Raw genomic sequence first — 20876 nt, forward strand, 5'->3', positions numbered from 1 at the left:
ACAGGAACCCAGTGATGTAAGAATTTCCAGAATTAGTATGAGATAGTGGTGTTCGGGCAGCGTTCTGTGGAGCCTGGCGGCCCCTGGGGGCTGCGGCGGAGGCGGGACACCGTGGGCACAAGGCGCCAGGCCTTCCCCTCCCATCTCCCTGAGCAGCTCTGCTTTCAGGTTTCCTCTTCAGGAGAGTCATATTTGAACAAAGAATCCCTATGATCAAACAAACAAACAAACAAACAGAAACCACTGGGATGAGACCGTGCTCACACAGACAGAGCTCTAACAAGCACAGGTGCTACTGCGTGCTGCTGGCGTGAGGACGGTGAGGACTGACCCAGAAGTCCCGGGCGGGGAGCTCAGGGTGGCTTTCAGCAGAAAGGAGCGGAGGCTCACACTGGGCAGGGCTCAAGGGCCAGCTGGGTCACTTAGCCACCAGGCACCACACCTCTCTAAATCCCCACCTGACGATGTGACAGACCATTCCTGCCCTCTCCAGCAGCCCACCCGCTATGCCCCCTTGTGCCGGGCTCATTCATGCCTCCCCAGGGGCCCTCCTCTGACCAGGAATGCAGTTTTATGCTCCCCATCCAACCTGCCCCCCAGCAAATAGCTACTGACCCTTCAAGCTTCAGCTCCAATCCACCTCCTCTGTGAAGCCTTCCCTACCACCCCCTCCCACGCTTAGCAAGTTCCAGGCTCCGTGCTTCCAAAGTGTTTGGCCCATCCCCCTACTTGCACTTATCATGCTATATTTTAATTAGCTTTTTGTCTGTGTTCCTAGTCTATCTCTCTGCCAGATTCCTTCAGAGACTGTGCCTGATTTGATTCAGTCCTGTACTCCCAGTGCCCAGGACAGAGCCTGGCACAGAAATTATAAAGAACCAGAGATAAGGGAAAGCCTCCAGAAAGACGACAGCAATTTCACGTGAAGACTGATGGGAACAGCCTTTTAAAGCCGCTTCCACGGCTGCCCCATGCACGAGCCACTGAGATACTACAGAATCTGTCACTCGAAACGGGTTCTGCCTCCCTTCCTAGAGGGATCAATCAGCTGGAAAGGAACAGACTAGCACTTTCTTCAGAGGAGAGGTGAGTGCGTGAATCAAGGAAAAAATTTACAGCTTTGTTGATTTGGCTGGTAACTGGGCAAACCACATTTACTAGTCAACAGTGTCCATTAGATCCTAGCAGGCAGTGGTTTGTCGTTCAAAGTCCTGAGCCAGCAGCTGCCAGGCGATCAAAAGCAGGAAAGGAGTCCGATCCACGGAGCACCCAGGAACCAGAGGACACACTTTCTCGTGCACTAAGTTGTATAATTCATTCATTCCTCCTAAAGAAGGTATAATCAACCCCATTGTAGGGGAGGAAAACCTGAGTTTAGAGGGGTTAAGCCACTGACCTAAAGGCTTAGAGCTGAGTGTCTGCTGAAGCGGAGATTCAAACCCCAATCTGGCCCTGTTGCCCACTGCTCCAAAGACACCAGTTCAAACTGTCAATTTCTCCTGCCCAGGGCAGGGGCAGCATCACCATCACCAAAACAGCACCGATCCATCAATCAGCTAAGGTGTGGCAGGTATTACGTTCATAACTGCTTTCCCCATCTCAGATCATCCCCACAACTAAGTTCTGATTTTCTAACGAGAAACAGGCACCATCATTTGAAAAGGCAAAGTTACTGGCTCACAGTCCAACAGTCAACCAGTGACAGACCAGGACTCAAGGCCAGTTTGACCCGAGTCTCTGCACTCAGCCTCTCTTAAGAGGTAGAACTTCCGCCAGCACAGATCCACAAGGACTCCCATTCAGACTCTTCATACCTGATTAAACCAAAAACAAGGCAAGGGGAGCTCTGACCCTTGGTACGAATCACACGACCTCAGGTCTGTGGTCCCAGGCCTCTCCAACCAGCTTACAGACACTGACTCCAAACGCCGTGTTTTGACTATGGATCACCAGAGATGCTCTGAACGCTGTCACAATCTTGTCTGGAGCTATCCATCAACAAACACATGTGAAACCAGAGGGGTTCAGGATGAACTACCCTGAAATTAAACCAGCTCTTGTCAAAGCACATGGGATTAGCCAGCTGGGTGACGGGTACAACTTTAATTAGATTTTTGGATTTTAGCCAGCAAATGCATCCCCACAGAGCTAAGTGCCCAGGTACTGAAGCACACGCTTGTCAGAATAGCGGACGACAGGTCTTGAAACAGATGAGAGCATTATGAGACAGTCTGGGGAATACAGCTAAACCAATGTCTCATATACGCTGCTTCTATAAAGCAGAAGAAAAAGACTAGCACTTGCTCCTCTCCCCACCCACCCCGAGTAGCATATAGAATGCCTGAACCAGAAAGAGCAAATCTAAAATAAAGGTTTACCTCTATCACTTTCCACCAAATGTGCACTCACACACACACACACACACACGCACACACACATGCATACGCACACATACGTACATACTAAAAAGGAGAGCCTTAAGTCACTGGAGCCAAACAATGCATTAAAGTCAAGGTGTGAGGGCAGGGATGTGACAGCCTGAGCAGCATTCCTGTTAAAAACCACACAAACCGCAACACGTTCAACATCACTGTTAGGACACCGACTTGGGAATACCAGGTTTGTTGCTGGTTTGTTGCAAGGGCCTCCTGAATTTCCTTGTGGGGATGTGGGTCCCTCTGGTGACAAGGGGGTAAAATACAAGAAAAGGGATCTATCCGAGAGACCCTCACGTTTGGACCTTTCCAGCTGTAGAAAGATCTCCCAGGTAAAAACCAAAGCTTGTATTCACCAGGGCCTACCGACAATGCCCGTACCACTGCAAGTATGCCACGAATGTCCCCTGGATAAACAAATGAATGACTGCAAAGGATACCACGTGCTGAGTCAGCTGGCATTAGATCGCCGCAATCCCAGGCAATGGGAACGAGCAGGCTGCTCATGGCCCAACCCCACCGTGCCCGGGCACCATCAGACACGGTGGACTCCCACGCCCCAGCCACAAGATGCCCGTTCACATAGGAGCTGTCTCCCTCCGGAGAGATTAGCAGCACACACAACGGACCAGGCAAGAAGGCTCTCCGGCAGGAGCAAAGGATGGTCTGACAGCACCCAGAAAATAACCGGTTGGCTGACCATCAGAAAGGATCCAGGGAATGCTAAAACAACAACAACCGGCATGTGTGCCAGTGGCCTCCCTGCAGGGCTCATCCGTAAACAGGGCTGCAACACTGCTGAGTTGGTAGTTCTTGTCCAGGAAACAAGAATAACGGGAAATGGCCAGACACTGTCCCCCAGACTGAAAACCATACTCCTTACAAGCTCATGGACCTGGGTGGCCCAGACGGGGCCACAACACTGCTCACACTGCAGGCGGTGCAGGCAAAGGCTCTGTCCTGCTCCCAGAACCTTCCAGCAGCCCTCCGGAGGGGCACTGCCCTTGGGCCGGAGGGCCAGCCAAAGCTCTCCTTTTACCTTAACCTGCTCATCTTCAGACACTGGAGACCCTGTAACCGAATGTCCCTGTTTATTTTCGCTGTCAGGAGCCACCAGCTGAATTTCAGTCCCCGTCTTTGGGAGGGGGCTGGGTTCCACAGCATGCGTTTCTCCTTGCTCACTGCTTCCATTTCCCTCGCCACCCTTGTTTTTCTTGATCTGAATGCCTTCACCTTTATTTTTAATCTCATTTACATGACTTCCCATAAACCTCTGAAAATGTTTTTGTAACATCAAAAGGAATAAATTATAATCTTTAAAGTTCCAAGTAATACTTCAGAATACCTCAAATCGGGCATTTTGTTTGTTTCCCCAAAAATCCCGTATGTTCTCACACCTCTGTGCCTTCACCCGCCGTACAAAACCCTCTGCTCCCTTGCCTATCGATTAACCTTTATTTAACTCAAGCTTCAGGACCAGTTCACAAGTTCCTTTCCCCAAAAGCCTTCTCTGACTCTGCACACCACTTCCCGGCTCCGTGTTTCCAGGGTGCTCCATTCACACTGCTATCATGGAACTGCCCCAGGCCCAGCAGAGGGCCTGCACGGTGCTCAGTGTTGCTGAATGCATGTGTGGATTCCTTTCCTCTGCCAGGGCAGAAATAGAGGCACTAGGGGAGCCTGGCTGGCTCAGCTGGCTAAGCACCCGACTCCTGATTTTGGCTCAGGTCATCTCAGGGTCCTGCAATCAAGCCCTATCTTAGGCCCCATCTTTGCATTTATCCTGACACCATAAGGCAAACCACCACCCACGATGTTCCTCAGTCGCTGAACAAGCCAGCACCCCAATGTCCGGGGTGAAACATTCCTATGAGATGGACACAGCCATAGTCTTAGACCGTCACCAGAATGTAAGCAGATGTAGTGCAGACACAAAAGGAAAGAAGCCATGGCCAAATCATCTTACCAGAAACACAGATGACCTGAGGTTCAAAAGGAGTTGCAAGGAGAGGCAAGTAAGCATTCAGAGCGGATAGTGGCAGCTTTGGTCTGGGTAACTGCTCATCCCTCCCAAACATGCGCTTCTAGAGGAGGCTGTCCATGATGGAACTCACATGCGTGCGCCTGGGCACAAGACACACTTCTGACAAAGAATGGGTATGCGACCCACATCGGGCCTCTGGCCGTCCTGACAGGGACCCAGTGGGGGCAACGGAGTGTGAAAGTCCTCCCTCCTCTTGTGTAATAAACCAGAAATATGTGACCCCAGCAGGACACCAACAGTGGTCCCACCGCCCGGAACTGGAGTAAGGAGATGCGAGACAAAGCAGCCAGTGCCCAGAGACCGAGCTTCGGTCCCAGCAGTGCCCCAGTCTCTGTCCCTCCAGCACTGCAGTCACACAAGACGAGAAACTGCTCTTTTTACCTACGTTTCTTCTGCCGGTTTCTGTCACTGGTGGAAAATAACAAAAGCAAAAACCCTCCCACCCACAGTATTCTTGACCCCAAGCACTGTCACATTCCCCTTACTTTCTTCACCAAACATTTTCCACCAAATTTTCCACCAAAAATGTTTCCACAATTTTCCCTCCTTACAAAGATGTGTACGCATTACAGAGGAATACAGTCAGCTGTCAACAACAGCCCAACATTATCCCAGAAGCACCAAGGTTTACATGAATAAGTGAATGACGGAACCACCAAACAATGTCTGACACCAGAGGGACAGGTAAGTGAACTACAGCCTGTCTACTTGATGTAATATTATACAGCCATTTTAAATGTTTACCAAGAATAAGTTATAATGTAAAAAAATCACATATTTTATATAGATATAGATATATAGATACATGTATATCCCCAATCCAAATTCTACTGAATGAACCTTTTTCTAATGACAGTGGGGGTGAAGAGGACAAGCTATGAACTTATCCAGCAGTAAGGGTGTAAGACCAGCCTATGAAAACGGCACCTCCATCAAGGGGCCATCTGGCCAGTCTTTTCTTTACCTCCTCCATTCAGCACTCTACTCAAACCTTTTTCCTCTCGCTCAACTCAAGTGTCACCTCCTCCTAGAAGGTTTCCCGACTACCGCATCCCATCAGGATCTTTTGCACTGACTCCACAGATTTTAAGCTGCTTTTGCATTTTGTCACGTATAACATCGCCATTGTCCTTAGAAAAGAGAAAATTTTCAGAGGTCACGTCTTATACTTCCATCAATATCTAAATCAGAGACACGTGGGTGTTCAATAACATATGGGAAACATATTTTAATAATGTGTAGTAAACTGCTACACTCCAAGATCACTGGTGGCAGAATAAATTGGGCCAGCCCATTGGGCAAATAATTTGGCAACATGATTAACTAGTATAAAATATTTGTGCCATCTGACCTAGTAAACTCACTCAAATCCTAGGAACTTCAAGGGAAAATGCCTTTAGGCCCGAAGATGTTGTTGTAGCATCATTTAAACCAAGGTGTCCGAGAGAGTGGGAAATCCAGCAAAGCATGTGAACTGTATTCAACAAACAGCGTGCCCCATTCAACACGACCATTCTGGAGGCCGCACGACAGGGAAAGACGCCCATGATGAAGTAAGGGGTCAAAGAACACAGAAGCGTAGTCAGCCTCTCACTAGATTAGGGGCCTAGTTGTACCAGGTTTGAAGGGTGACACTGAAAACCAGGAAGAGCTACCGTGTTATTAGGGTGGTGGGTGATGTTTTATTTTTAATGGTATATTTATATTTAATGATATATTTAATGGTAGGTGATGTTTTATTTTTCTAAATTTCCATTACCATTCCCTTAATGTTCATTAATATTTTTGTTAAGATATACAAACATCTGTATTTCAATTCTCGTGTCAGTGTTAGCGTTAGGATTTCAAGCAGGGGATCCTGACCTCCCTGCCCAGAGCAGGCTCTGGAGAACTAAACTGTAGTCCCCAGAGGTTCCCTTTGAGAACTCTTCTCTAAGGACTCTGTCCGCTGGAGGTCCTCTGCCAGCCCAGGGTGCCTGTGCAAGTTACTCATAGCATGTCCACAATCACTCAGACTCAGGCCCTCCCCACCTCCCTGCGCCAAGGCTGTGCATCTGAACGTGACTCTTGGGATGCTGAATACTTCAGTTTAAACACAATAGAAATTTTTTCTTTTTCTTTTTTTTTTAAGATTTATTTATCTATTTGAGAGAGAGTACAAGCAGGGAGAGGGCCAGAGGGAGAGGAAGAGAGAAAACCCTCAAGCAGAACCCCTGCTGAGCACAGAGTCTAAAGTAGGACTTGATCCTTGATCCCAGGACCCTGAGATCATGACCTGAGCCAAAATCAAGAGTTAGACACTTGGAGCACTTGAGTGGCTTTGTCGGTTAAGGAACTGGCTCTCGATTTTGGCTCTCTCTCTCTCCCCCTTCCACGACTCACTCTAAATAAATAAACAAATAAATAAAATCTTGTAAAAATTAAAAATGAAAAACTAGAGTTGGACATTTAATTGACTGAGCCACTGAGGTGCCCCTATAATATAAATTTTTAAAGATAAACTATTTTTTGCCTGCCAGATCCAGAGAGAAATTTTTAAATGCTAACATCCAGTGCTGAATGAACAGTCTTTTAAACAGGACAAACCTGGTATAATCCTTCTGGGAAACAATTTGAGTACACCTATAAAATAATGTTTAAAATATTCATACTCTTTGACCCAATAATTATGCCTTTATCAGGAAATAATCAATGTTAAAAATATTTAGATGCAAGGACATTTGCTATTGCATTTGTTATAAGGCATAAGGCAAAAAAAAAAAAAAGTGTGACAACCTAAATGTTCTACCATAAGGGACTAAATAAACTGTAGCACGTCCAAGTGATGAAATACTAACACTTGCACCAAAAAACAAACATAAGTTTCTGAAGAATACTCAGAACATGGCAACACACCAAAAAGAGAATATGGAATTAATAAAGCATTTGCAAAACCGCATTTCCAGGCTGATACCAATAATGTATATGTATGGGTGTGTGCACATGCATGTGAGACAGAGAATTTCATGATGAGATGATGTGAAATATTTTTTCCTTTACACTTTCCAGATTTTTCTAAGTCTTGTGAAGACATCTCCCTCAAACCAGAAACAGCTATCAAGAGCCGCAGCCCGACCACGCCACTGCTGCTCACGTGAATGGTGTGGTCGCTTCTGCTCCTCTCACGACGGGCTTCCTCCAAGTCCTTCTCCAGCCTCTCCCTCTCCTGCTGCAGAGTGCTCAGTGCCTGGGTGACTTTCTTAATGTTCCTTCGCAGTCTGTGGTTCTCTGCACTCTTGCTGAGGTTTTCGGAGTTCAGCTGTGCGAGAAGGGCTGCCTTCTCTAACAGAGCAGCCTCATAATTTTCAGACCCCTACAAGAGGAGGGAGACAGCGGAGATGAGCTGATTTCTGTACCACACTAAACACCCCAAGAAATCTCTGCTCCTTCTTCACCTTGGGGTCAGCGGAAGGGAGCTAAGAAACTAAAGAAAGGGGCACCTGGGTGGCTCAGTGGGTTAAGCCTCTGCCCTCGGCTCAGGTCATGGTCTCCGGGTCCTGCAATCAAGTCCCACATCAGGCTCTCTGCTCAGCAGGAAGCCTGCTTCCCCCTCTCTCTGCCTGCCTCTATGCCTACTTGTGATACCTCTCTGTCAAATAAATAAATAAAATCTTTAAAAAAAAAAAAACGAAAAGAAAAAGATTAACATAAACAACCTCTAGGACCCAAAGCACAAATACTAAGAAGATTCTAAAATAACACAGAGTGATGATTATGTTATCATGTTGATGTTATAATGTTGACATTAAGAGGGGAAAAGGCTACAACTATGTAAAAAAAGTGTTTTCTTTTTCTTTTTTAAAAAGACTACAAGGGGGGCGCCTGGGGGGCTCAGTGGTTTAAGCCTCTGCCTTCAGCTCAGGTCCTGATCTCAGGGTCCTGGGATCAAGCCCCGCATCGGGCTCTCTGCTCGACGGGGAGCCTTCTTCCCCCTCTCTTTCTGCCTGTCTTCTGCCTACTTGTGATCTCTATCAAATAAATAGATAAAAATCTTTTAAAAATAAAATAAAATAAAAAATAAATAAAAAGACTACAAGGAAAAACGCAGACATTCAGAAACCATCTTTAGTTAGGTGGGTACATGGGTGATTTTCTTCTTTCACTTCTTTCAAATTTTCTAAGGTTACCAAGCATGTTACTTTTGTAATCATTTAAAAAAAAAAAAAAAACTTCAAGGGACACCTGGGTGGCTCAGTTGGTTAAGCAGCTGCCTTCGGCTCAGGTCAGGATCCCAGTGTCCTGGGATCGAATCCCACATCGGGCTCCTTGCTCAGCAGGAAGCCTGCTTCTCCCTCTGCCTCTGCCTGCCACTCTGCCTGTGCTCGCTCTCTCTCTCTCTCTCTCTCTCTCTCTCCTTCTCTGACAAATAAATGAATAAAATCTTTTAAAAAAAATATTTTAAAAAAAAGAAAAACTTCAAGTTATTTATAAAAGGTAGAACATAAAGAGCGCTATCTGACAAGCAGAGGCAGATTCAAGGACTGGCAATGCTCCCAGAGATTAGAGCAGCTTGGACCCACAGTCATCAGCATGGCAGTCCCATGGCCACCTCGAGTGGCCATAAATTCAGCAGAGTCCAAGGGTTAATTGTGTCCAGAACATTCTTACTTCATTAACACACAGTTTAGTAGAAAATACATACGTGATTATCAAGCATTTGAAAAAATAGTGTAACTCACCAATAATCAAAAAGAGCCAATTAAAATAAGCTTTCATTTAACAAGATGGTTTTAATGAGAATATCCAGTGCCGGCAAACTTACTATGAAGCAACACAATTAATATTAACTTTACAAGAGCTGACCAAGCATCTAGAAGCCAAGAAACATACTGGCAAGGATGTAAATTAATGTAACTCTCTATGGACAGAATATATACGTCGAGTGTGCATGTACAGGATAGGTGTTCACACTCATCCCAATGATTTGGCTCCCAGGATTGAATCTCAGGGGAAGAATCCAAAATATGAAAAAGCCTTACGTACACAGTCATCCGTCACAGATTTACTGTAACAGGAAAAACTAAGAACCTAAACCCATAACAGGAGGATATTCCAAGTCACAACATGGCATGAAAAAACAGAAGATTAACTTGTAAATGCTCTAAAAAAATAAAATCTATGCATAGGAGAAAGCTGAGGGGGAAAAAAGGCCTCAAAATGTTAACAGCATGGCTGGGTGATCTCCTGATTCCCCTTTTTTCCTTCTTTCTAGTCTCCCGAAAGAAAATTCGAAACACATATATTACTTATAATCAGGAGAAAATGAACTTTTTTTTAAACATCTGATCTTTGGATTAAACAAAGGCTCATGATTAAAAATTCACAACTCAGGCTGTGGGGTAAACAGACTGGCTCCAGGCTCCTGGTCTTTCCAGATCCAGCTTCACCACCAATGCTGGTTAAGTCCTAGTTGTTAGGAGACGTGGGCTACAGCCACCGTCAATTCCCGAGAGGTGAGGCCCGGCCATCCCCTATTTGCACACTACTACTTAAGACCTAGCAACAGGGACTGAGGGGGAACCCAATTCACATTTCAAAGTCGGTTTTGCAGAAGCTTCCATTTTATTTTCCTTTAAAATAAAAAAAAAATAAGATTTTATTTATTTAGTTGAGAGAGAGAGCACACATGCAAGAGAGAGTGAGTACATGAGCAGACGAAGGGGCAGAGGGAGAAGGAGAAGCAGGCTTCCTGCTGAGCAGGGAGCCAGAGGACACAGGGCTTGATTCCAGGACCCAGGGATCATGATCTGAACTGAAGGCAGGTGCTTCACCAACTGAGCCACCCCGGCATCCCTAAAATCAAAATTTTAAAAAAGAGTGGGAAACCAAGGTCACGAGACCTAAAAAAAAAAAAAATCCGGGGCAATGCTTATTTATAAAAACTCAAAAAAACAGCTTCCCCCTCTCTCTCTGTCTACCTGTGATCTCTGTCTGTCAGATAAATAAATAAAATCTTTTAAAAAAAAAAACTAAAAAACAAAAGAATACAAGAAAAACTCCCATCTTGAGCCATTTTTATGTTACATTTTTTTTTCAGGGATGAAGCTACATTTTATTTTATTTTTTTTTTAACTGTGTAAGTATGCTAACATTTATTTACCTATTCCCTGTTTTTTTTTTTAATTTTTATTTTTTATAAACATATATTTTTATCCCCAGGGGTACAGGTCTGTGAATCACCAGGTTTACACACTTCACAGCACACATTTTATTAAGCACTGATTATGTATGAGGAGCTAAACCAGGCACTTTTGCACACACTGTAGTTCCACTCCTCATACCAACCCTACGAAGTACACATTACTGTCCCTATTTAAGCCACGGAGGCTCAGAACTGTTAAGTGACGAGTCTGTCATCAGACCATAATTGATTAAATCTGGGACTCTCTCCATAGCACTACACTGCCGTACCCGTTCCAGGGAAGATTCCAATTAACACCAATAAACTAGTAAGAATTAAAACAAGAAGACTGAATTCAAAGAGGGGAAGGCTAGAGCCAGGAACACCAATTAGGAGCCTGTTAAACACAGGCCAGCCATGGTGACAATTAAATAATAGTTATCATAAAGTGATGGACATTCTGTGGGTTATCGCATAAATGATGATGATAGAGCTTCTTTTAGAAAGTTCAAATTCATACTCATACAATGAAGATACTTTACATTTCCGTTTTCCTTAAGTGGCCCTCTTAAGTGCCCAGAGACACTCTGAAAAGTTTTGTACTTTTCCTGAATGACACCCTGCTTTCAGAATGCCTGTCATCAGAGGGGGGGCTTACAAACAGGCAGCAAAATGTTTGGTGTCATTAGACCTAGTCAGAAACTCAAGGCCAAACATTATATGAGCCAAATCACGTTTGGCTCCATTCCCCACAGTGCGGAAACATGATGAGTCTAACAGAGAGAGAGTCACAGAGCCCAGGGTTCAAAGCCCAGTTCCAGCCATGTCGCTTAGGAGGAGTTGACTTTTCTGCTCCTCAGCTTCCTTGTCTGCGAAATCTCTGTTTCATAGGCGGTCGTGAAGATGAAACATGACACCAAAAATTCCGTGTCTGGGAGTGCGGGATCAATAAATCTAGTTCCTATTCTCCGGCACATGCATGATCTTCCATTCCCAGCCAAGAGACACTACGGAGAGTCTCCTCCAACTAAAAGCTATCTGCACAACACCGTGAAGAGAGGGCTTGCGAAACCGACCACAGTATCTGCTCTATGTTCATGCCGGAAGATGATACTACCCAACTTAAGGAAGACTTGACAACATTTACTGAGTTACACCCTATGCCCAGGTGCCCCGTCTTGTGTAATCCTTGTGAGGATTACGGGATCTAAGTGTGATTATCCGGATTTTACGATGTGTAAGCAGGTTGGGAGAGCTCAAGGATCTGGCCCAAGGCTACAGCAGTAGTGAGGAGCAGAGCCAAGATTCAAACACATGTCCCACCCACATCCCCCCACCTAAAAACAATGCGGCACATACATACAGAGGCCTACATGTGGCTGTTCAAAAAGATTGTTGTTTAAGGGGCACCTGGGTGGTTCAGAGAGCTAAGTGTCTGCCTTCAGCTCAGGTCATGACCCCACATCCTGGAATCAAGTCCCGCATTAGGCTCCCTGCTCAGTGGAGAGTCTACTTCTCCCTCTCCCCGTGCCTGCCACCACTCTGCCTACTTGTGCTCTATCTCTCTGTCAAATAATAAATAAAACCTTTAAAAAAAAAAAAAGGCTGTTTAAAGAGCATTGGGATAAAACACACACATGAGTGCACGTAAAACTGCAGAAATCTGAGTAAAAAGCAGGGATTGCACCAAGGCCGATGCCCTGGTTGTGATATTGTTATTAAAGTTAGGGATGAGGTCACCTTTGGGAGAACCAGGTAAAGAGTATACAGAAACCAACTGCATGTGAATCTACAATCATTTCAAAATGAAAATTTTAAAAACAGAGTGGCAGATCTATATATACTGTTATGATAAAAATATTCGATGAAAGGGGTGCCTGGGTGGCTCAGTGGGGTAAAGCCTCTGCCTTCGGCTCAGGTCATGATCCCAGGGTCCTGGGATCGAGCCCCGCATTGGGCTCTCTGCTCAGCGGGGAGCCTGCTTCCCTTCCTCTCTCTCTGCCTGCCTCTCTGCTTGCTTGTGATCTCTGTCTGTCAAATAAATAAATAAAATCTTTAAAAATAAATAAATACATAATTTAAAAAAAGAATATTCAATGAAAAAAAGTTTATAGAACAGCATAGATCTGATCCTTCTACTTTCTCAAACGCTGTATGTCTGCATAAATATGCACTGAAAGTGTCAAGGTATTAATAGTGAACATCTTTGACACGAGTTTATTGGTGACACCTATCCACCTCTTCCCATAGTTTTAAGTATTTTATAAATTCCTACAACGTGCAATTTTACTTTTATAGCTGAGGAGGGCGGGGAGGAGAACAAAATGCACAGGTATGCCCCACTTTTCAAAAGTTCACATTACGCCACTTTGTCTTATAAAAGACCTACAATAGCACCTGTTTTCGCTAACCAGGAGAAATCAGAAGAGGATTCGCGCTTTCATGAGAAAAGGCACCCAGTCACACTCACAGACACACACAGTGATTCAGTGGTCGTCAGATGAGAAGGGGGTGGAGAGAGAGGCAAAAGAGAAGAATGGGGTTAGTAAAAGGTACACACCTCCAGTTAGACAACAGGTCACAAGGAGGTAATGCCAACACAGAGAACACAGTAACACTGTAACAACTATATGTGGTGACAGGTGGCAGCTAGATTTACTATGACCACTTCGTAATACATATAGACATTGAATCACTATGTTGTCCACGTGAAACTAATATAATACTGTGTGTCAACTACACGTCAATAAAAAAAAAAAAATTAAGTGGAAAAAAAAAATTAAGTGAAAAGGGCATTCCGCCTTTGTCTGGCAGTGAGCCTTTACCCACCGAGCTCCTACACGGCATCCCAACCACACCTCTGAACTGCGAAGTCTTGGGAGTTTCTGTGCTTTATCTTGATTTATTTTGTTTATCTCTTAGCAAGATGATGTGTCCTAAAAGGTCAGAAAAGCCTCAAAAAGAGAAGTTGTTTTTGGATCTGAGAAATGCTCAAAAATTTTCCCATGCAAATCAATGGTAATTGCTTCTTTGCTTTACGCCATTTTGGCTAATAAAGATTTCATACGGAAGCTCTACTTTTGGATAGCGGGGGAAACCTGTATTTCCCATTTGAAATTACGTAATTTTCAATGGGTCTAGACATAGCAGCAAGCACCCCAACCTAGCATCACTGTGGAGTTTCCTGTGTGTGTTACAATCTCATTAGCCACCTGTGCGTGGCCAGGCCCGACCGCATGGCCTTTGCCCTTAAAAGCTAGTCTGTGAAACAGAGAAGGGTCGCCCTCTCTTGGAAGAGGTGCGGCCCCGAACGGTTCGGTTCGATTCTTGATGCTTGGCACGAAATAAAGCTTTGCTTCACCTTCGCTTTGTATCAGTCTCGCTCCTTTAATCATGGACCCATTATTGGGGCATAACAGTTGTCTCAGTGTCAGGCTTAATGCCAACCCTGTGAACTTCGGCTGTTCTATTCAATCTGCAATTAGTTCAGATCACATGCATCCCCAAAAGGTCCTACTATGTGGAAGAAAATGCATTTTAAAGGGCCTCTGCAACATTCAAATGTAGACCTTATAATGGAACAGCCAATATAACCAAACCACGGGCATTTACTCACACACTCAAACACACACAATCAGAACAGTGGCAAGGACACAGATTTTGGGGGTGCCTGCGTGGCTCAGTCATTAAGCATCTGCCGTCAGCCCAGATCATGATCCCAGGGTCTCAGGATCGACCCGTGCTCAGCAGGGAGTCTGCTACGCCCTCTCTCACTCCCCCGGCTTGTGTTCCCTCTCTCGCTGTGTCTCTCTCTGTCAAACAGATAAATTAAATTAAATTAAAAAAAAAAAAGAACACAGATTTTGAAATCAGACTTAAGTGCAAGTTCCAACAACCTGCCAAACCAGTAGACATGCTACCTCCGTGGCTAAGGACTAAAGGAGCGTGCAGAACCTAAGGACTTTCAAAAGCTTGGGGCTTCTGAATCTTGCAAGACAAGAACCCCAGCCAACACTGTTAAGTGACAAGCCCTCAAAAATCAGGGGCCCCTAGCTGGCTCAGTCATTAAGCATCTGCCTTCAGCTAAGGTCAAGACCCCAGGGTCCTGGGATACAGCCCTGCATTAGGCTCCCTGCTCAGCAGAGAGCCTGCTTCTCCCTCTCTCTCTGCCTTCTTGAGTTCCCCCTCTCGCTGTCTCTCTGTCAAATAAATAAATAAAATCTTCAAAATAAATAAATAAATAAATAAAAGACCTCAAAAATCATTCTGAAAGTCTTTTAACTAGGACTGATGGTTAGGAAATTAATAAATGTTATGTGATAAATCTGGGTAGCATTTAAATGTTCAAGGCCTAACATAACAAGCAAAATATCAGCGATTATAAGGATGTCTGTCTGGTCTCTCTTGTCAACTGCCAACATTGTTTTCCTCAAGCAGTAGGAAATATCACTGGCGTTCCTAAGAACTCGGCTTTTAAAACTTGTTATTTTCAAAGCAAGAGGGGGAAAAAAGCCATCTCAGTGTAATCCCAGCTCCACTCCATCAACCAAATGGCAGGGGAGGCAAATCTGAGATTCCAAAGGCAGAGACTTGCCTATGCTTCTAGTGCACCATGATTTAAACCAAATTACTTCAATTATTCTTACTGTGAACCAGAGCTCTGCAAAAGATAAGACGTCGGACATGAATCTTAAGAATCAAGCAGTCTTAAATTAGACTTAACTTCTAATTTCTAGCTTATAACCAAAAATACCATGGGGGGAGAGGCGGCAGAGAGACCTTTAAGCAGTATGGGCCTCATTCAGACGATGGAACCTTATTGACTCGTTATTAAGTAATAGGGATACACTGTATAGAGAAACTAGAAACAGAGCAAGAAAATATTAAAAAATGAAAAACACAATACTAAAATTAACCAGAAAGGTAGAACATCAAGGAGGTGACCAGCAGGGGTCCTTAGGGTACAAGGCTGGGGAAAAAAGGAGAAAAGGCAGGTCAAAACATCAAGGTGTGGAAGTGACACGTGGCAGGGAGCAGCTGGACTAAAGAAGCCAGGTTAGGGGCGGGGTGGGGGCCTGTAAAAGGAAAGGCCTGCAGTAGACCGGCTCTGAGGCAAACCCTGGCTCTCTCACTTAAACCGCTTTTGTGACCCTATATAAGTTACTTGACTTGACCTGAACCTGAACCCTGACTTGACCTGAATAAGTTGACTTGACCTGAACCTGGATATTAACAGTGCCTCCTCCATGATCTGCTGCACAGATCCCTTCAGCGAATCCAGAGAGGGCCCTGAGCACAGGGCTTTGCACATAGTATGTGTGCAGTAAATGCCAGCCATTACTATCAACAATTACTACATTTAAATCCTGGCCCTGCCTCAATGAGCTGTGTGACAATCGATAAGCTGCCCACCCTCGCTGCGCTTCAAAAACTCCACAAATACAGCAAGGATGATAGCGCCCTTCCCCACAGGGCTGTAAAGATGACAGGAGTTAACACACATCTTGCACGGTCTCCTAACCGTGGGGGTCGCTGTCACCACTGCCGTTAACGTAGTGAGGAGGGGGCTGGAGAAGCCCCCAGAGCTGGGAGAGAACATCTTGTCCTGAGACTGGTAACTCCATTAACATAGGCCATGCAGGGTTGTCCCAGGCTCCTCTCAGCTGCTAGGTCTTGTCCTCCCCCAGGAGTCTGGACCAATGGCACAGCCACTTCAAGCCAAGTAAACGCTTACCTGGAATTTCTGTGTCTGTGCTTTCAGGGGCACCTCTGTGACTTTTGCAAAGGCAGCACGGAGCTCTTCGATCTCAGAGTTAAGGTTTTCCACCTGGGTCAAAGTAAGAACAGCAGCCAAGTGTGCAACGGGACAACTCAAGTGCTCTTCCTACTGGACGGCACAGTCTTCTGATCAAGGGCTTCATCATCAGGGAAGGCAAGAATCGGAGAAGCAGGACTCCAACTCTGGCCACTCACTAGCTGTGGACTTCATAATCTCCTTGAGCCTCAATTCCCACAACCAGAAGACGAGGAGACTACTAATCACCCCACTCCAGCTTCAGTAGGGCCAAGTGCATGATGGGTACTGGTGCTCAAATCAGGCCTGGCTGAGAAGCAGCATTACAGCACTGCTGCCCATAGAGAGGGGCCTGGCCACTCCAGAATCTCTCATCTCTGCTGACCTCCTCCTGTAGCCCCGTCAGCGGTAACGCCCATGGCCACACGCTGGACTTGGCCAGCGCCCACGATGGCCCCTCCACAGTGCTACTCTACACTGAAGGTCTCCAACTTCAGCTGGGCCCTGAACTCCCACATTAAGCAACGGTAGGAATGGTAACTACTTTACTATGAGCCAAATCTCTGCCGCATCTGACAACCGGTGATTACCCAGACTCTCCCCTTTTATCTTCTCCGGCGCCCCGGTTTCCTGGTTCTCTTCATACTTGGGCAGTCATTCCTGTCTCCTCCGTAGCCTCCTCTCCCCGTGCCTGAAATTCTGATGTCCCCTGCGGCCCCATCCTCAGCCTTATTCTTCCCCTTCTATACATTCCCGAGACAAGCAGACCCACTCGTAGAATTGTAACTCGCACCCAAAGCTAAAAATTCAGGGTTGGACAGGCCAGCCACAGAGGCTAATAAAGAAAAATCTCACTTCGGGTGTCTCAGACTCACCACATACCTCTTTTTCCTTTGACTTTAATGCCATGGTTAGACCCTGAATGGCTTTATCCCTCTTTAAACTATTTTTCTTTTCTGTAGCAATTTCTCTTTCCTTCTCTCTCAGGTCCTCCTGAAGTGCCTAAATTAGATTAGAAAAAGATTCACTAAGTTGATGCGTTCCAACCAAAATGCACTGTAAATATATCTGTAAGAGCACACTCAGACGCGGTTATTCTATCTTATTCCTGTCACCGTGTGATTAATGTTTCCGAGTAGAGCTGAACGCAGCGGCGGCAGCTCCCCGTGATGGTGCTAGCGCTCACGGCAACAGGGCTGGGGGAGAAGAAGGGGATCAGATCAGTTAAGACGGTGACAGCTGCTCCTGTGGGAAGGACTCCAATGCCTTCTGGAATTTGAATACAGTCACATCAGAGTCTTTGAAACCTTACCAGGTTATTTGGGGAAAATAACAGATCATTAATTTCATTCCTTAATGCTACAAAAGCTAGCAGAGAATTTGGTTTGATGGAGACTCAACATACACATTCATAGTCTGAGTTCATTTCTAAAGATGATCAGGCTGCCTCCCTCCCGGCTGTTGTGAGGATCAAATGAGATAATGGACGGCAAGCTCTTTCCAAGCTGGCAGGCGCCGCATAAATGTCGGCCGCTAGGACCGGGGGACACAGAACAGCGGCAGGTCTGGGTCCCTGCTAGAGCTGCTCTAAGTCACCTGATCTCGGGAAAGGGCCCTCGCCTTTCTGAGCCCCACAAGCCTCATCTGCGCAATGGGAATGTTGGCGTTACAGAATTCCTGTCGAGACCGAGAGGCCTTCTCTGAAGTCCGGAAGGCCTCAATGGCACCCGCTGGCATTCCCTAAGTGACAGCTATTGTCACACCGAACTACCTACTGCTCTCGGAATAAAGCATGAGGCAAGGGGAAATCTTCAATATGTTATTTTAAATTGCATTAACATACCTGGATCCTCTCTTCAAAGCGGTGTCTCTCCTGCTGGCGCTCCATTTGTGCAGCCTGAGAAAAGGCATTAATTGGCACCGGAAGGGACTCACAATCCAACAGCTTCCCCAGAACAATCAGAACGACCGTCTCATTTCCTGACTTCCCCACCGCTGCGGAAGTCACGGCAGTAAGTGTCCGCTCCTGTCTGGCTCGCACGGTGTCCCACCCGAGTGAAGAGGAACGTAAAGACCAGCTAGCCATGTGAGCTGATCACCAGCCCCACAGACAGCGAACCATGGAGCCGCTGGACGCTGAAAAGGGCCCGCTGAAGGACAGGGCCTGCAGGGCTCAAGGGACGAGCAGGAGCCACGGGCTGATTACAGCCAAAAACTAACCCGTGATGCTCCATGAAAAATCAAGACTTTCCCAAATACCCAGAACACCCACACTGGGAATCCAGCACGCGCACGGGCCACTCCGGGTCCAGTGAGCGCTGGGAGGTCTCAGCTAAACCCACGGGCACGTGCAGGCCCAGGCCGCCCTCCTGCAGCTGCCGCGGAGGCTGCCTCACGTGGGGGGTGGGAGGGAGAGAGGACCTCTGGGAAGCTCTGGGGTCTGGTACTAACAACCCAGCAAGTCCTCCGAGCGCATTTCCAAATTCCACAAGGGGACCGTGACCAGGACCTCGCAGAGCGGCCAGAAGGATTAACTGCAGCGGCACACTGACCTGCTTCGCCAGCCGCCTGGCCCGACACAACGTAGTTCCCTTCCCCCCACAGTCTCTAACCGCGAAGTTACAACAGGTACTAAGTTTTATCCTGAGAAAACGCAAAGTCCGGGGGCAACAAGTCAACACACAGTGAGACAGAGACAAGCAGGTACGGGCTGTTTTTTAACCAACTGTGTCTAAACATGAGGCTGGAAGGGGGAAAACATGTCGGGGCCCCTGACAAAGGAGTTCCTGCTCATTCCTCGGCTGCTGGGGAGCTAGTATTTGGAAGCAGTCGGTGTGACTCGCAGGGACCGAGGATGCATCCCCTCTGCCACAGCGGAGTCCGGGGTGCTAATTCAAGACCCCTCCACACCCCGCCGGCTCACCTCAGCTCCTCCCTCCTGGTCTCCCCTCGGAGCAGCAGAGAGTCCTCGGAGCTCCCCAGATGACACCCTCTCATCAGGACACGCCATCTGAGATTTCTCCTCTTTAAGGCACTGAATTAAAGCATCTTTGCTCTTCAAAGACAGCTTCAACTCCTCAATCAGTCTAAAAGTGAACAAAATTTAAATATTAATTCTAAGCTGTTCTCTTAGCTCAGTGGAGCAGGAGGAGGCAGGAAATGGGGCCAGACATCTTCAAAGTAGACATGACCAATGACTGAACAGAAACGGAATCGCACTATGCAGGTCGGAGAGTAAGGGCCAGAAAACCCGTGACATTAGGTGTCCCCTCGCCTCCAGCAGGGCCCCGGTGGATCCAGCCTCCGAGCTGCCGGACGACGGCCGGACCAAGCACCCCCCGTGCTCAGACTTTCAGCAGCCCCCACCACAGACGGCAGCCGGCTACTAATTTTTTTTACCAAGAATCCTTTCTGCAAAAGAAATGGGGCCCTGAAGCCTGAACAAACATGACCGATAGAGTGGAACTATCCCAGGGAGTAGGCAAAACCCGAGAACCTCTCTCCCTGGCTTCTCAGGGCAATGTTTAAAATACACTGACTTTCAAGATAAAGGCCAAACTCGTGAGCAAGGCAGGTAAGGCCCTAGCTTTTCAGGCCTAGAAGATCAGAGGCCCCGTGGGCAGCTTCAGTTTCCTCTCTCGCAGGAGGCCACCACCCGCTCCCTTACCACCCGGGGCCTCGCTTCCAGATCTCTCCACATGCCAGGCTGTCTTGTGCCTCCAGACCTTTGGTCACACTTGTCTCCCCACCCAGAACGCCCTTCACCACTCCATCCCCACCACCTGCTAATACACACCCACGGGCCCTGCACTCCCCTGAAGCAACTGTGCCAACCACACCCTGAGGCCCCCCTCAGGTAGAGCTGAACACCTCCTTGGGGCCACCAAATTATGCCCCCGACCACGACCAAGTTATTTAACCCCTACGCGTCTACATCTCCTCGGCTATAAAATGGGGATTACTTGCTCACGTGGATTAGAAATAAAACATCTAAAACGGCCCTCATACCTCCAGGCATACAGCACAACTCGACAAATGACAGTTGCTATAATTATTACCCTTTTTTAACATTCAACAATTAGCATTTTGTCAGAGAACCCTCCGAAGAGCCTTTCTGTAGCGAAGCCTCGAAAGCAACTTGAATGGCAGGAAGAACAAAGGCTTGACAGTCAGAGAGCTTCCCTGGCTCCCAGGGTGAAGGTCAAGAGTCAGCTGTAAGTAGTTAAAGGCAGCTGGCAATGCACTGGTGCTATGGTATGAATGCTCCTAGCACCCCCAAATTCAGATATGGAAATCCTAACCCCCTCAGGCAACAGGATTAAGAGGTGCGGCTTTGGGAGTCAAGTAGGTCACGTGGGTAGAACTTGGAAATGTGAGCAGTGCCTGAAAAATGAGGATCCAGAAAGATGCCTGACCCCCTCTACCGTGCAGGGATGCAGTGGG

The 20876-nt window shown here is 46.7% G+C and overlaps 1 protein-coding gene across 7 annotated transcripts in view; it reads right to left on the minus strand.

Annotated features, from left to right (window-relative positions):
• Positions 1–20876, minus strand: part of CDK5RAP2 (CDK5 regulatory subunit associated protein 2) — a 175095-nt gene that overhangs the window by 101390 nt on the left and 52829 nt on the right. For 6 of the 7 annotated variants that reach the window (XM_045082319.1, XM_004775639.3, XM_045082318.1 and 3 more), the window contains 5 exons: positions 19357–19519; positions 18277–18330; positions 17316–17435; positions 16374–16466; positions 7613–7831 (listed from right to left, as the gene is read on the minus strand). In XM_045082319.1, the coding sequence (XP_044938254.1) occupies positions 7613–7831; positions 16374–16466; positions 17316–17435; positions 18277–18330; positions 19357–19519 (649 nt within the window). The remainder of the gene's footprint in view (positions 1–7612; positions 7832–16373; positions 16467–17315; positions 17436–18276; positions 18331–19356; positions 19520–20876) is intronic. The other variant, XM_013047364.2, reaches the window with a different exon arrangement.

Source organism: Mustela putorius, unplaced genomic scaffold (assembly GCF_011764305.1).
Source record: "Mustela putorius furo isolate JIRA1106 unplaced genomic scaffold, ASM1176430v1.1 tig00000596_pilon_pilon_pilon, whole genome shotgun sequence".
Lineage (NCBI taxonomy): Eukaryota > Metazoa > Chordata > Mammalia > Carnivora > Mustelidae > Mustela > Mustela putorius.